The sequence below is a fragment of the Thamnophis elegans genome, chromosome 11, assembly GCF_009769535.1.
Source record: "Thamnophis elegans isolate rThaEle1 chromosome 11, rThaEle1.pri, whole genome shotgun sequence".
Taxonomy (NCBI): Eukaryota; Metazoa; Chordata; class Lepidosauria; order Squamata; family Colubridae; genus Thamnophis; species Thamnophis elegans.
Window position 1 is genome coordinate 11,481,872 of NC_045551.1, and position 17,739 is coordinate 11,499,610.

General features: G+C 40.9%; 1 protein-coding gene across 1 annotated transcript in view; it reads right to left on the reverse strand.

Annotated features, from left to right (window-relative positions):
• TNN (tenascin N) overlaps nt 1-16,790 on the reverse strand; it is a 47,599-nt gene extending 30,809 nt beyond the window's left edge. The window contains exons 1-4 of the mRNA XM_032226806.1: nt 16,385-16,790; nt 14,776-15,147; nt 11,428-11,691; nt 3,945-4,127 (exon numbers count right to left, since the gene is read on the reverse strand). Coding sequence (XP_032082697.1) covers nt 3,945-4,127; nt 11,428-11,691; nt 14,776-15,147; nt 16,385-16,790 — 1,225 coding nt within the window. The remainder of the gene's footprint in view (nt 1-3,944; nt 4,128-11,427; nt 11,692-14,775; nt 15,148-16,384) is intronic.
• Between the last annotated feature and the right edge of the window lie 949 nt (nt 16,791-17,739).

Genomic DNA, 17,739 nt, shown 5'->3' on the forward strand with positions numbered 1-17,739 from the left:
TGTGATACATTTTTATATGTTCAGTTGACTGAGTTTCATGTTTGATGAAAAGAGATAACACCAACAATAACATTAACAATAATATACTTGGAACAGCTTCCATCCTGTGACAAATATATGTAACACCATCCGACATCGATATTTGTCTACCCCAGGTCCTTGGTAGGGACTCAATAGGTGGACAGAGATGCCAAACCCAGGCTGAACATCTGGCTGACTGTGCGATGATTAATGATGATGATAATGATAATGATGATGATGATGAAAGTCATAGAAAATGAAGAAGTTAAATTGCTCTGGGACTTTAGAATTCAAATAGACAGGCACCTGCCACATAACACCTCAGACGTAACAATTGTTGATAAGAAAGAAAAAAAAGTTTGGGTAGTGGATGTGGCAGTGCCTGGAGACAGTAGAATAGAAAGAACTGGAGAAGATAACAAAATACAAAGACCTAAAAATAAAAATATAACCACCATGGTAAAAACAAGCAAATGTAGTACCACTAGTAATAGGTGCCTTGGGTGCAATTCCAAAACAACTGGAGCACCACTTGAACACTATTGGCATTGACAAATTTGCCATCAGTCAATTGCAAAAGGCAGCTTTACTTGGAACAGCTTCCAGTGTGCAATGATATCTGTAACACCATCAAACATCCAAATCTGCTTATCCCAGGTCCTTGGTAAGGACTCGATAGGTACACAAAAATGTCAAACCGAGTCTGAACATTTGGCTGACTGTGCGATGAACAATAATAGCAGAGGTGGGTTCCTACCAGCTCGCACCTATTCGGTAGAACCGGTTCATCAAATCTACCGAACTGGTTAGAAGAGGTTCCACCAGTGGACCCGGAAAGCAGGCCACACTTACAGAAGAGCTTCCAAAAAATTTTGAAACCCACCACTGGTCCTTGGATATGATTATTCTACACTATCATGCTCATATTTATAAAACTCAGGGCCTCTGTGAAAGGTAAGGATGACTACTGCGTTTGTGGTGCAATCAGAACATTGCGTGTGTTGAAGTTGTTTTAACGCAAACCAAAGATGCCTTTTAAAAAACAAGTTTACATCATATTCTTATGCATGCCAGTGCTGTGTGTGAGGTAATTTAAGGTGGTTCTGACAAGTGTCGTCGGCATCTTCATATCCAGTCACATGGGCGGCAAGCCACTCACATGCGGTCACATGGGTGGCAAGCCACTCCCACAAAGGAGGCCACACCCACAGAGTAGGTTCGAACAATTTTTGAAACCCACCACTGAATAATAATAGTAACAACAACAACAACGATACTGGAGAGACCAAAAGGCCTGCAAGAAAGACCAATGAAAAACAGAAAAGAAGAATCGGAAGACAAAACAGTACAGGGGCAGTACATTTTAAAAACTAGCATGGAAAGCAGATAATATCAATACCTGGCAATGACTAAGAGCAGGAATGTTGAAGAAAGAGACAGAATGACTAATTCTGGCCAGAACTGAGAAGTCAATAGTGCATAGAAAGGCTGCCTCTGCAAAGAAGCTGTAGAAATAGTGGATCATTGTATGTAGCTGCTGCAAGAAGATAGCATAGACTTGACTACAAACAACAGCATTACAAAGTAGCAACAATGGGGCACTGGAAGATCTGCAAGAATTGATTTATTGTATTTCTATGCCGCCCTATTCCCAGAGGGACTCAGGGCGGCTCACAAACCAAGTAAGGGGGGTAGATACAAACAGGAAGAAAGACAACAGACAAACAACAACAGCAATTTAAGAACAGTCAACAGCCACACAATTCGAGCGGGGACGGGAACTCATCAGCCCCAGGCCTGTCGGAACAGCCAGGTTTTAAGGGCTTTGCGGAAAGCCTGAAGGGTGGTGAGGGTCCGAATCTCCACGGGGAGCTTGGACTAATACTTGCAAGCAAGAATTAGGGGGGGCGCATAAAAAAGAAGAAAAAACTATAGAAAATGAAAAGCTAAAGTGCTCTGGGACTTTAGCATTCAACCAGACACATAACATGCCAAACTTAACAATTGTCAATAAGAAAAACAAAAATGTTGGTTAGTGGACATGGCATTACCTGGAGACAGCAGAATAAAAGAGAACAAACAGGGAAGATAATAAAATAGAAAGACCTGCAAATAGGAATAGAATGTTTGTAGCAAAAACAAAGGGAGTACCAACAATAATAGGGTGCAAAACAATTGGAGCACCACTTGCATACCCATTGGCATTGACAAATTCACCATCAGTCAATTGCAAAAGACAGCTTTACTCAGGACAGCTTACATCCTATGACAATACCTTCAACATCATAAAATATCGACATCTGCCTATCCCAGATCCTTGGGAAGGCCTTGGTAGGTAGGGAAAAAATCCCAAATCCAGTCTGAACACTTTGCTGACTGTGCGACAAACCATAATAAGATTAAAACCATTAACACCATAATAAGATTAACACCAGACCAACAATCAAGAAATAGACAATGCCCCAATCAACGGACTAACCACACAGACAAACAAGCTAATAGTAAACAGTCTAACCAAGGTTTAGGTTAGGTTTAGGTTTATTAGATTTATATGCCGCCCTTCTCCCAAGGACTCAGGGCGGCGTACAACATTAAAAGAAACACATAATACAAAAGTTTTTTTAAAAAGTTTTAAAAAGTTTTAAAAAGTTTTTTAAAAGTTAAAAAAAGTTTTTTAAATTTTTTTTAAAAAAGGAACCATCAAGACCATTCCCACCAATACTGACAGGGCAAACTCCCTTCTAGCACTGATGATGTTAGCTAATCATTACCTAATAATCATTTGGTAATGAAACATCTCTAAGAAAACAAACTTGAGGGGAATCAAGGAGCATCTAACAGTTAGATGCTGTTCAGACAGATCCAGATCTCCAAGCTGGCAGAGACCAGATGGTCAGTGAAGCCCTTCGTATTGAGCTGGTAGAAAAACTGTTGCAGATTGTTGTTTGCTTAAAAGGAAAAAAAGGACATAAGAACTGGAATAGTTAAGAAGGATTCTAAGCTTTCTGAGATACAGGAAGATGACACGAAGACATCATGAGTATATGGAGGAAAAAAAGAGGCTGTCAGAGTATGTTTGCGGTTGCAAACTGAATGTTATAACAGCCATCATTGTGCCAACGTATCAATGTTAACAAAGACAGGTTTTGCATGTCCATAATTATCTTACATTTTAAAAATACATTAGCAATCATTAGGGGAGAAATTCTGCAGTTATCCTTCGGTTCTAAAATAAAGTAAAAGAGAAAATAATATTTTTGAATTGGACAGAAAGGAGGAAACAGAGACTTTGATTCTTATAAGCATTTTTGAAACTGCTTCTTTGGAAACCAATTATGTGTCAGGGCTTCTGGTTGCCTCCTGCAGTGTCCATCTATGTTCTGTGTTTTAACCTATATAAAATATTGTAAGCTTCAAATGTAGGAGTAGGCAAATTGAAGCACATGTTTTAGATGTGCCTCCCTACCATATGTGGACTTCAACTCCTAGTATTGCCCAGCCAACCATCTTCAAACTTCAAACTTTAATGGTATTTGTATGCCGCCCACTCCCTAGGGACTCCGGGCGGCTCACAGCAAATAAAACAACAATAAACACATTTAAAACATTTAAAATTACAAAACTAAAATCAACACAGCATCCATTACATCAAATGGGGCCGGAATACTCAACAGCCCCAGGCCTGAAGTTGCCAAGGTGGAGAAACACTAGTCTAAAGCCCTTGTTGGAGGCTTCTTCTCCAAAGAAATTGACCTCTATCCCAGAAATGGAAAGCAGATAACAAGACAGTAAAATAGAGACAAGAACTCTAACTCTGAAAACAAAAACTGTTTTTCATTCCTGCAATTGCTCAGCCAAGCTTTTGGTACCAAATGAACAGATTAATTGCCCTTATTCTGGATAAGCACACGTTGATTGCTTACCTGTGATGATGTATCTGCTCTTCACATCATTACTTTTAGGAACCACTACTTCCTCCTCCTCTCCAGACAAAGAACCGAACCTCAGTTTGTAGTAATCCACTTCTGCTGCCGGATTTTCCCATTCCACTTCTAATGAGTTCTCCGTCTCGTCCGTCACCCAGATATGCCCAATTGTAGAAACATCTAAAATGAACATTGACAAAGAAGACTCCAAGGCTACAATTACCAAGCTTTTCTGTGCGGAATGTTGATTGTAAGGACATTTTTAATATGGAGAATTATGTAATCAAAGGGGTGAATTTATACGTGCAGCTTTCCCAAAATCTACTATTAGCAATAGCAGTTAGACTTATATACCACTTCATAGGGCTATCAGCCCTCTCTAAGCGGTTTACAGAGTCAGCATATCGCCCCCACAGTCTGGGTCCTCATTTCACCCACCTCGGAAGGATGGAAGGATGAGTCAACCTTGAGCCGGTGAGATTAGAACCGCTGAACTGCAGATAGCAGTCAGCTGAAGTGGCCTGCAGTACTGCACCCTAACCACTGCACTACCTCGGCTCCTCAATTGAATTGATATTTGCACAAAGCAAAAATCTAATTTTTGTATTAGCCTACAACTAATGCAAATAAATTTTGGTATTTTGGCAGTCATTTTCTACAAATTCATAAGCACTTCGCATTGTTGTAGCAACCAAACAAACTTTTCCCCAAACCATGTTTACTCTCCTGAATATATTTCTATAAATATAATTATGTTTATTTCCATTTTCCCTCTTGGATACTTTTGGATATTGATAATATTCTACAAATAAATCTTTCTTCAGTATAAAAAAAGGTTCCACCACAAAACCGCGGACGACAAAATCGCGGTCGACGAAAGCGCGTATGTGACGTCATCACAGTGCGCCGAAAAAGATCGAAAAATGTAAAAATAAAGCGAAAACCTTACCCTAACCCCCCCAAACCTAACCCTAAACCTAACCCTAAACCTAACCCTTAACCTAACCCTAAACCTAACCCTAAACCTAACCCTTAACCTAACGAAAAACCTAACGCTAACCCTTAACCTAACGCTAAATGTAACGCTAACGCTCTAAACCTAACCCTAACCCTTAACCTAACCCTAACCCTAAACCTTAACCTAACCCTTACCTTTATGTGAATCGGTTTGCTGTAATTTAATTTTTATTTCAATTTTTCGATCTTTTTCGTTGCGTTGTGATGACGTCACATACGCGATTTCGTCGACCGCGCTTTTGTGGAACGCGGTTTTGACGGGTCACGTAAAAAACACATGCAGTTTTAGGATAAACTTATTTTAGGATAAATTAGGGTCATGTCAGGATTTGAGTTAGTCCTCCTTCTTAGGAAGATCACAACACTATAGATAATTGAGGACCAAAGACCATCTGAAGGTAGCATCAGTTTATAGACAGACAAAAAATGCTTTATTACAGGCCAGAGCTTAAAATAAAATAGAGAAACAAAAAGCAGTAATACAGTATAAAATAAAATAAAAACACACATTTTTATAGGCTTAAAAGAAAATATGGTATAATATGAAACTTTTCTTAAAAAGGAAATTTGGTATCAATACAGTAATTAAATGATTGGGTTATATTATGCTTCTTACCCATAATATTAGAAAGTTTTAATATTTAATTCTTAGAGACTTAGGTATCTGAAGAGAGTTAAGATAGTGGCCACAACTATGTGATCAAAGCCTTGACCCTTTTTTATGTCCATTGCTCCTCACTCATTTACCCCCCTGACTTAAGTCAAAGGGATACAACCTACTAATGGCAATGGTGGGATTCAACCAGTTCGCACCTATTCGGGAGAACCGGTTGGTAACTTTCTAAGCAGTTTGGAGAACCGGTTGTTGGAAGAAATCTCCTTTTGTTTTTTTCCACTTTACAGGGCTAATCCTGTAAGGAAGGCAGGAAGGAAACATTCTGGTGTTGTTTCTAGCCTCATCTTTATTGCCGTGCTTACAGAAACTGCCTCTCTGGTTGACCCTTATTACATTGTAACAGCTAAGGTGAAGCGCCCATCAACGTGAGTGATGTTGAGTTGGCCACGCCCACCCAGTAACATGACCACCAAGTCCCACCTCCCCTGCTGGTCATTAGGGCAGAGAACCGGTTGTTAAATTATTTGAATCCCACCACTGACTAGTGGCAAATAGTTGGACTGGAAGAGTTTCAAGGTCCCTTCCAATTCTATTATTCTGTAAATTTAGCTAAGTCTGCCTACCATCAAAGATAGTCTTTCATGCAGGAGCATCCACAGGAAGGGATATCAAGTCTGAAGTAGTATTAATATTTTATATATGCAAACAAACACATCTCACTGAATGCATCCTATTGAACTGATTAGGATTAATATTCATTAATCATATGTGCATTTTATGATTAGAGAAAGGGGATGAGGCTTTGATGATGTGGACATGAACACCATCTTATTTTTTTTTTTTAACTATCACTCCTTTCAGACACACAATCTATAGGTAAAGTAGACAGAACCGCTTCACTGTGAGCGTATAGCTTCCCCAAACCTTATTCAGAACCATACACACACATGACATTCACACAAATGGAAATACTGCGCATATTATCCCAAATCCTTCTAATTAAATGTTTTATTCATTTTCATTTTCAATTTTTTGTACATTCACTTATATACTGGATATTTGCAATAATAATAATATAATCGTAAGAAAAAAGACAAAAAAAAAACCCCAACCTACACACAACTCATAAACCCAACCTATCACTTTCACACACCCCTTCTTCTCCCCCTCCAACTTTCCTTTCTCCCTCCAACGATCACCCCTCCTACTTCCCTTTCCCCTCCTATCTTCCTTTCTCGCCTTCCTCACCCTCCTTCCCCTCTCATCCTCCTTACATTCCCCTCTTCCTCCCTCCTTACTTCTCCCTCTTCTTTTCCCCTACTTCTCACTATGGTGCATTTCTGTATTCCTTACACCAAAAAGAAAAGAAAAAAAAAAAAAGGAAAGAAAAAAGCAATAAGGAAAAAAAAAGAGAAAAATAAAAAGAAAAGATAAGGAACAACAGTATACAAGTGTATTCTTCTTGTTCTATATATTGAAGCTATATCTCCACCCACCCACCCACCCCCAATGAACCCCCCTCCCTAACCCCCTCCGACTTCCCAGGTCACACACCCGGCACAGTTCAATACCCTTCACCTTCAAAATATCTTATTAACAATAATAATGAAAATAAAATAAAAAGAACACTCCGAAAAAGAAAACAAAAACAAAAAAGTAAATAAAAAAAAATTGAAAACTCTTTTGCATTATGCTCAGCCTCCCATCATTCTTAAAATTTAAACAGTGTGAATCATTCCATTTATATTTTGTCCTCGTCCCTTACTTCTTTGATATTTACCCCCATCTTCCTGTAGAATCTCCAGATAGCCTTTCTTAACCTTATATTCAAATATTAGTTTATACAAAAATCAATTTATCTTCATAGTTTCGCTACTCATCTTCCTATCCTTCGTTTCACGTCTCCATTCCTCCCAAGCCCAAGTTGCATAAGATTAGGATCTCGCTCTTCACTTTAAAATCCTGAGCTTTTTATATTATACTTCAAACATGTAAATTCGTAAAATATATGCCCCAAATTCATACCAGTTCGTTCAATCCCAAGATCCCTTCATCAATATCCCGCTCCACCTTCCTTTCTGCCCCACACTCCATTCATCCCAAACCGCAATTCAAATAAATCTTAGTCCCCGCTTTCCTCACAGAAAACATTTCATGCACAGTTTGTATTGAAATTCAAATAAGTCTTGTAAAAGTCCCGTATCAGTACACAACTTTACCATTTCATACCAAACAGAAATCCTAAAGTTTTAATCAGTCCAAAAGCTTAGAAAGTATTTCAAAGACGTCGCTGGGTCTATATTCTTTACTCTTCTGTCCTTCCGGAAAGAAAAGGCAACCCTCTGCCTTATAACCACGTGTCCCGCTGCTTTGAAGATATAACTGAATCCTCAGTTTCCGCTCTTCTGCCTCTCCAGTAGGGGGAGAACAACTCCCTCCTTCTTGTAGCCAAGTGACTTACTGCTTGTCTTTCCTTCACCTTTTCCTTCCGCGTTTCCGAGTGAGTCAAGAAGCCCCGCCTTCAGAGTTTTATAATAAAAGTCCCGAGCTTCCGAAACAGAATTAATACGGAATCTTTGATTTTCAAATGTAACTGTGATTCCAACTGGAGCTTCCCATTTATACTTTATTTGACGATTTCTAAGTTCTTGGGTTAAAAAAGTATAACTTCTCCTTGCTTGCAGCATCTGAAGCGGGATATCTTTAAAGACGAACAAATCGTTGCCATCGATTCGAAGCCTGCTATTATAAAGCTTTTGTGAGATCGCATTTCTGGATTCTCTTGTGAAAAAATATATAATTATGTCTCTTGGAAGCTGTCGTTGCTCTGCTACATGCGAATTTTGGCGATAGATTTTTCGAATATTCCAATCAAAATTAAGTCCTGGGCCTCCCACCACTTGGCTGAAAGCTTCTACAAAAGTCTGTTTCAAATTTTCTCCTTTCTTTTCAGGCAGCCCTCTGACTCTTATTGCAAACGCCTTTGTATTATAATTTATCATTGTAAGTTGTGTTTGATTATTAATAATCTCTTGTTGTAAAGCTTGAATATTAGAAGTCAAATTAAAATTGGCCCTCTCCAAAGTTTCCAATTTCGTCTCCATTTCTTCAACATAATCTGTTAAAGTAGATGTGACTTCAAACGTATTCGCATTTATCTGGGCAATTTTGGTATGTATTTTATCGCATAAATCCAACACAAATTCTTGAATTTCTTTTCTAAAGTCATTAATTATTTGAAAGAGAAGCTCCTGTGTCAAGAAATCTCCAGTAGATGGCGTAGGAGACAAAGGCAGCGATTTGGTAGCAAGTTCTTTAAGCACGAGGGGGGAGGATTTTTTTGCCTGTTTAGACCTGGGAGACATTATAGATAAAATCTGAGAATAGACAGATAAACAGTGTCTTCAGCTGGCCAGTTTTCAATAAATTATTTGTAGATTTTGCTCATTAATGAGTAGCGGTCTCCGGGGAAATAAAGCCAGTTAATTACGTCATCAATCACCAACACAGTAAAAACGCCATTTTGTATCCCAATTGCGCAGAGAAGTTCAAAGGAAAAACAAGGCTGGTGTTTAGATAGTTAAAAAAAAAAACACATCACAGAAGTGCGACCCGCTCGTATTATCTTAAAAACAATTTATCATTGTCCTGAGTGCGGGAGTCGGCTGTCTAGGGCTGCAAAAAGGCAGCTGCAAAGAACTGGTTGGAGATAAGAGCTCAGTTACGCTGGATCCATTTCTCTGTTCGCAGCCCCAAAAAAAAAGAAGAGGGCTGTGAACTACGAATAAATCCTAACACCTGAGCTTCTGCCTGTCCCTTTCTGCCAGAAAGGGATGATATCTATTGATCTTAATTAGATATACAGACCAGAACTTTAAGAGGGGCTCCGTTGAGCTCCTCGGCGACAGGCTCCTCCCACAGGAAGCAAATCCACACACTCTATCCCAAATCCTCACTATGACAAGTAGGTTTTAAAATAGTACAGTATTCACTAATACTAATGATTTAATAAATCAATATTCACAATATTAATTATTTTAATACCTGGTTGCAGCACAAGAGGATCCTAGAGTGAGAATTGATCCTTTCTTCCTCAAAAGCACCCAGTAGGATTATATTTTATGAGACAATAAAGAAGCCTGCATTCAGTACATGACAAATTCACTTCTTAAAACACCGATTTGACTGAAAACATGAGTTTTGGGCAGGGGAAGTTCCATCCCTCCTGTTTCCTGAGAGTCTCCCCTCATCCCAAAAAATATGTTTCCATACCAGAGGTGGGTTCCTACCAGTCCGCACCGGTTCGGTAGAACCAGTTCGTCAAATCTACCGAACCAGTTAGAAGAGGTTCCACCAGTGGACCCGGAAAGCAGGCCACACCTACAGAAGAGGTTCCAAAAAATTTTGAAACCCACCACTGATACACAGACACACACACACACACACACACACAGACTCACACAGAGAGAGAAAGAGAAAGAAAGAAAGGAATAAATAAAAAAAGAAAAAGTAAGAGAGAGATGAAAGAAAAAAAGGAAAAAGGGACAGAGAGACAAAAGGAAGGAAGGAAGGAGAGAGGGAGAGAGAGAAAGAAAGAAAACACATGGCCGGCAAGCTACTCCCACCAGGTCACATGGTCAGCAAGCCACTCCCCCCAAAGGAGTCCACACCCACAGAGTAGGTTCAAAAAAAATTTGAAACCCACCACTGTTCCATACATACAACAGGTATCAAAACAATCCATGATTATCAGTGGGGACTTTGTCTAAATGTTATTGGATGGAAGGAAAGGCTTCATTTTGATCTTTACTTGTGAGTTTTTGCCTTTTTCCAAACCCCGAGATAGGAGAAGGGACCTTGGAAAACATGCAGTTGGAAAACAGTTTTCAAACCCTCAGGGAAACTAATTTAGACCATGGATATTTACTCCTCATGAAATTCTTGGCTGTGGCTGTGGTCATGAAAAAAAATCTACCACAAACTCTGGAGAAATCTTGAGGGAACTGGATTCAGACAGAATATTAGCACCATCTGCTACAGTATTCAATCAGTGATCATTCTTGTCTTTAATTCTTGTCTTTAAACAGTTACTTTTCAGAGGGAACCTCCCACTGACATGTCATAGATATGCACATGATTCCTCCCCATCATAGTGGGATGAAATGTGACTCCATTTAGAGGGGCTGCAGCAGGGGTGGGTTTCTCGCCCCGTTCCAACCAAACCGGTTGGAACGGGGCCGGCGGCATCCTCGTGCACGCGCACAGTGCACGCATGCATACTAGTGTCTGTGCAATGCTCCAGCTGCTCCTGGAGGATTGCGCAGGCGCTGTATGTGTCCTGCGCATGCGTGGAAGCGCAGAACTCGTCAAAACCGGGTAAGAAACGCGGGCGGGCGGGTGGACCCTTCGGAGTTCCCAGAAGTTACTTACTTCCCGGGTTCGCCGACCAACCGGTTCACGGGGACCGCCGCAAACCACCTGAAACCCACCCCTGGGCTGCACCCTCTGGCCTCACTTTGGGTAAGGAGGTAACCAAGGAAAGAAACAAATGAAGAAGATAAATTAAGTTAGCAGATAAAAACATTGCAAAGAGAGTTACAGTTAAGCTGATCCCTATCAGTTACTTTCCTTTTTCTGTAGGACACTGGAATCCAACTTGGGTCAAAATGTTAGAAATAGCTACCATTCAGACATTTCTTCATTCAAAGAACCATCATTCATATAGGGTACCATTTTCTTAAGAAGCAATGTTTGTATTATTACTTTTTCAAAGACTTAGCCTTTTTCAAAGACTTAGCCTTAGCCTGCAGGTTCAAAGATAGTGGAAAGGTAATTGGAGTGTCCTACCTGTGCTACCTTGCAGGAGTTCTGGTTCGCTGTAGAGTTCCTTCTTTACATTGCGAAGTGTGATTACATATTCTGTGCCAGGAATCAGACCCCGAATCTCATAATTTGTCTGATCTTTGGGCACCTGTATTTGTTTCATCAAGGCCTTTTCCCCGACAGGAAAGTAGCTGATGAGATAGTAGTCGACATCTGTTATCTTATCCCAGCCAATAGTTAGGGAATTTTCAGTGGTTTTAAGGAGATGGATATTCCATGGGGGAAGCACTGTCGGGAAATAATGGGAAGATTTTAAAATAATGCAGCCTGTGAGTTGAGCGAGGCATATCACGTTTCATTTTATCTGCATAATCTGCTTAGCAATAGGTAGGCCACAGCATCTCATCTTTTAAATAATTAGTGGCACAAGTGTTGACAATAAATATTTGCTGACATTATTTTTCATGCATTAAGCAGCAGCAGTGTCCAATTCCTTCAGAACTGGAATATTTTCATCAGATGGTAAAGTGCAGATCTAGGACCTAATAAAATATATCCATTTTAAGTTGCATTATCTTAAGTTGACTTTCTTTTTTTCAAGCAAAATGTTTGATCAACTGCAAGGAGGTCAGAGGTAACTTACAGTAACTGTAGAAAACAAAAAGAAATATTGTAGATTACTGTTATCTTTCTTCAAGGATATACGAACTGTATCTTTCTTTGCATTTTGCCTTTGTGTGACTATCCAAGTAAAGACAACAAACACTCTTTCATCAGAATGGCAGTTAAAATCCTTGACAGTTCAATAAATATTGATATGTAGCATAAGAGTCCATTATGTTACTTCATTCATCATTAGAGAATTTAGAAAAGTAAGTAGATTAGAAATGGATCAACCTCCCTGGAAGAGAAACTGGCACTCTTGAAGTACTCAGCTGCATTCCTTGAAATGAGGGATAATGTAGTTCGTATTCACAAATCCTATGGCAAATTAAACAGAGCTCCCAATTCAATGCAAAAGAAATTGGAGAGCACTTTCTGGTAGATTATATTCCTAGGAAATAATAGCAGCAGTAATAAATATTCTGTTCAATATATAAGAGTTGCTTCAGGTCCCTTGGAAACAAAATTTCAAGAGCATACAAAATGTGCCTTTCCGGTTATAGTGCCACATGTACAGTGCTGCCTGAGTTAGAGCAAAACAATGTGTCAGGCCTGCAGTGGTTCCTTTAAGAATCTTTGGCCTGCCACACTCTCATTAAGGGGGAGGGGGAATAGCAAGGGGTAGAATGTGTTGTTTTCAAAATAAAAAATCCCTTTCTAGAAGCTCAAGGTCATCTTTTGTCTCCGCACCTTTGCACCTGACCGGAAGCAGCTGGGTGTGGGTGCTAGCGTGGAAGAAGAAGATTGGACCATGTGAGGGATTGTGGGTGTGGGGACAAGATCATGAACTTTTAACTGGGTGGGATTCTGATGTAATTTCCAGAATTGGGATTTCATAGCATAATGCCAAGATGTCTGATCTATTAAATTGGAACTTAGCAAAAGCAATAGCAGTTAGACTTATATACCGCTTCATAGGGCTTTCAGCCCTCTCTAAGCGGTTTACAGAGTCAGCATATCGCCCCCACAGTCTGGGTCCTCATTTCACCCACCTCGGAAGGATGGAAGGCTGAGTCAACCTTGAGCCGTTGAGATTAGAACCGCTGAACTGCAGATAACAGTCAGCTGAAGTGGCCTGCAGTACTGCACCCTAACCACTGCGCCACTTTAAGTATCGTTTTGCTTTGGACTCTGATTTAATTCTACATGATACTTGGAACGCTGACACAATGAGCCACAAATTAGCAAACCCTGTAGCCTTAACAATGTGCATGAATAAGTCAGAATAAGTTCAGACAGCTCTCAATATGTATCCTCGGACTTATTGTATGCTACTCATACATACAACATACCACAATGGTTAAGTTATAATATTTTAAAAAGATGGAAAGATTTCTGGAAAACAGGTTTTTTTTTTCAAAACCTTCCCATATTTGGCTAAAAAACTAATTAAGGCTGAGAGGCGATAACAGGAGCAATTGCTTGAGGCCCAAGCCAGTCTTTGAAATAATACAATGAATTCAAGATGCTAATCCGTGAAATATCCCAAAGGTTATTCCGTATTTTGAACTTCTCTAGGCATTCTCATATCGACTTACAGTAAAAAGAAAAGCAAAAAGCCAAAAGATGCCCTGGCCTTGCATGCAACGAGGATGAAGATGTGTATAAATGCGATTCCTCCCGCCCCCAACCCCGTTCCAGACGGGGTGTGTTGAAAAAGCAATGGCAGAATGGCCTTTCTACGGAATCTTCATTTGGAGGTCCCTCAACATTGCGGGGACAGCAAGTGGGTTCAAAATATTGAAGAACCAATAATGTTGGATACATGGGAAAGAATATGGGTAACAAATGTGAAATTCACACAAGCTCAAAATCTGAGAGAAAAATTTTATAAGATGTTCTATAGATGGCATTTAGATCCTAAAAAGCTGGCTTCTATGTATCCGAATGTACAGCCTAAATGTTGGAGGTGTGGTTCTCTCGATGCTACATATTATCATATATGGTGGACCTGCCAAAAGGTTAAGGCATTCTGGATAAAAATATGGTGGATTATGCAAAATATCTTTAAAAGAAGGATAAAGTTTACTCCTCAGTTATTCTTACTAGGTATATGTACTGACTTTACAGTGGTAGAGACTACCTTGATTCTGCACCTAATAACGGCAGCAAGACTGTTGGTGGCGCAATACTGGAAGAAGGAAGACTTGCCTACAACTCAAGAATGGACATTGAAAGTCACAAACTTAGCCGAGATGGCTAAAATATCGGCATATCTTAAAGATCACTCAAATGAGAGATATAAACGAGACTGGAAAAAATGGATTGACTATATACAAAATAAATATGGGACCAAGAAATTCCAGTTAGCCTATGCTTAAGATCAGAAATGATTTAAATTGTTTAAAGTTAGCTCAGCAAGAAGAAGCTAAGGTCAACGTAGAGATGTCATTAATTTCTTTATTTCTTTTTTCTCAATAGATTTTAGACTGTGTTTGTTAAAAATCCATACCGTGTGTGTACGGGTTCTGGGAAGTCGGGGGGGGGGGAAGGAGGAGGGGATTGGGGGGTAGGGTGGAGGGAGGGAGGGGTATACATTAGGCTAGACAAGAATTTGGTGGTAAACTAGAACTGTTTTGACACACACAAAAATTGTACTCCGATGTCTTACTGATTGAGGAATGATGAAATGTTTGTTTTAAAAGAAATAAAACTTTTGAACCGGGGGAAAAAAAAACATTGCGGGGACAGCCAGGGAAAGCCTCTTACCTTTAGAGCAGTCTAGCTCTATGAAACCATCCTTACAGTAACACTCGCCACTGTCACAGTATCCATTGCCACTGCAGTCATTGGGGCACCTCTTCTCACTGCAGTCATCTCCAGTGAACTCCTGGTAACACTGGCACACCCCATGGACACAGACCCCATTTCCACTGCAGTTCTCAGGACACAGGAGTTGACTGCAGTCGTCACCAGCGTAGCGGGCGTTGCAAACACACCGGCCATCAATGCAGCGCCCGTTACCGCTGCAATTTCCTGGGCACGTGGGTTGGGAACAGTCCTGCCCTTCCCAGCCTTCCTCGCAGCTGCAGCTGCAGATCTCTTGGATGAAAGTGCCATGGCCACTGCAGGATGACACGCCTGTTCAGCAAGGGGTCCAGAACATAGGGGGGGAAAAATGGAAGAAAAAAGACACATGGGCACCGAGATCCCAGCTCACTTGAAAAGAATAATGAACACTGACACCTTGTTTACATGCCTGAGTTCCAGTTTTAAGCAAAAAGCATCTTGAACTAGATCTAGATCTTTTACCCCTAAGCCAACATGTGCAAAACTATTGCTTTGCTTTTAAGGATAATAATAAGATGATGAATGGATTTCTATTGGGTATAGGGCAGAGCTGGATTCCTACCAATTCGCACCTATTCGGTAGAACCGGTTCGTCAAATCTACTGAACCGGTTAGAAGAGGTTCTACCAGTGGACCCGGAAAGCAGGCCACACCTACAGAAGAGGTTCCAAAGTTTTTTGAAACCCACCACTGGTCCTTGGATATGATTATTCTACACTATCATGCTCATATTTATAAAACTCAGTGCCTCTGTGAAAGGAAAGGATGACTACTGCGTTTGTGGTGCAAGCAGAACATTGCGTGTGTTGAAGTTGTTTTAACGCAAACCAAAGATGCCTTTTAAAAAACAAGTTTACATCATATTCTTATGCATTCCAGTGCTGTGTGTGAGGTAATTTAAGGTGGTTCTGACAAGTGTCGTCGGCATCTTCATATCCGGTGACATGGGCGGCAAGCTACTCCCATCCGGTCACATGGGTGGCAAGCCACTCCCACAAAGGAGGCCACACCCACGGAGTAGGTTTGAACAATTTTTGAAACCCACCACTGGTATAGGGTGAATCCGCATAAGAACTCCCCGTGGAGATTCGGACCCTCACCACCCTCCAGGCCTTCCGCAAAGCCCTTAAAACCTGGCTGTTCCGACAGGCCTGGGGCTAATGTGTTTTTTCTCCCCCCTCGAATGGTATGGTTGTTGAGTGTTTTAAATTGTGGTATTGTTTTGTTCGTGCTCTTTTTCTTATTTGTACACACACACCCCCCTGACTTGGTTGTGAGCTGCCCTGAGTCCCCTTCGGGGAATAGGGCAGCATAGAAATATAATAAACTCAACTCAACTCAACTCAACTCAAAACCCGGTGAAATTGTTTACAAAATTTCAAATAGTCTTGAAATCCACTATGCTAAATCTGGGTCCCCCCTTATGGATGACAAGCAAGCCAGTGTTTGGTGGGTGATATAAGGCAAGCGTCAGGCACATGATAGGGCACAATATACAGCCAACAGGCTACACAACTCGCTTCCTCACCTTGTCCTCTTCCACAACACGTTTGAGGGTTACAGATCCTTTTTAGATGTACCACTTCTAGTTCTAAATTTTCCAGTCTTTCCAGCAAAGCTTTAACCTTTTCAAGGACTTCACAGTCTCTCTTAGGAGTTTGCAGCCGAATGTTATGCCTGAATATAATGTTTTGCTCCTCATCCCCATCTACTTCACCATTCGTGAACATCATGTGATTGTTGTCTTGGAGAGGCCCCGGATCTGGTTCCACTTTGAACTGAAAGGATTCAGGCGCATTAATCTTGTACGAGTGACTAAAGCTGATCTTCTGGGTTTGGTCAGAGCAGTTTTCGGGCTGAGCAGGGAGTTGTGCCAGGACCTCCAGGAAGGAGCAGTGCATCAGAATCCCCAGGAAAATAATCCACATGGCCATTGTGCTTCTGTAAATACAAGAAGAGAAAGGCTCAACTGGGGAAATGAGAAGGAAAGATGAGGTAAGCCATACAAAAGCTATTTTCTAGATATTATTAAGAGTGCAGGAAAAAATATTTCTGGCAATCTTGACTGGGGAATTGATCAAGAGCTGATCTAGACATAGAAGAGACTTGTTGGGCATTGGTTATCCCTGCAGAATACACTCTGGCAACCCCTCGCTTCTTGCATAATAAATTCATACATAAATACATACCCATTCCTTTACACCATGTAAACTATGTTTCTCTGTGATTTGGAAAAATAGATTACTGTTGTGGCCCAGCAGGTGCCATTGGAGCTGCCACCAGACTCCGACAGTGAGGGGCCCTATGAGTCGGCTCTGGAGGATGTGGAGGACCCTGGACAAGGTTCCGACTCCGAGCAGGGCGCAGAGAGGCTGGTTGGCCACCAGGTGGCGCCTGACCCATGGACCAGTGGGGAGGAGATAAGGGAGTGTGATCGTGACGTCATGCATTGGAGCAGTGGGGAGGACACAAGGGAGTTGTTCCTGGATGCCCGGCAATGGAGAGCTAATAGGCATAAGGAACAATTAAGCAGTTACAGGAGATAATTGCCCTCAACTGGTGGTAATTAGGCTCCTCTCAAGACTATAAAAGGAATGATTGTGCACACGCCCTTTGCAGAAGTCAACGTATTCACTTGAGCTGGAGAACTCTTGTGGCTAGCTTGGCAGGCTGGATTGCTGCCAAGGTTAGTCTGTGCTGGATTGCTGCCAACGTCTTGTCCATGCTGGATTGCTGCCAAGGCCCTGTCTGTGTGTTAATAAATCCTTGACGTATCTTTGTCTTGGCGTGCTTTGGTGTAGGACAAGTGGGGTCAGAACAGATTACTATGTGTAGGAAGTAGGTATGGGAAGAAGTATTTTAAATGCTTTCAAGGGAGTATTT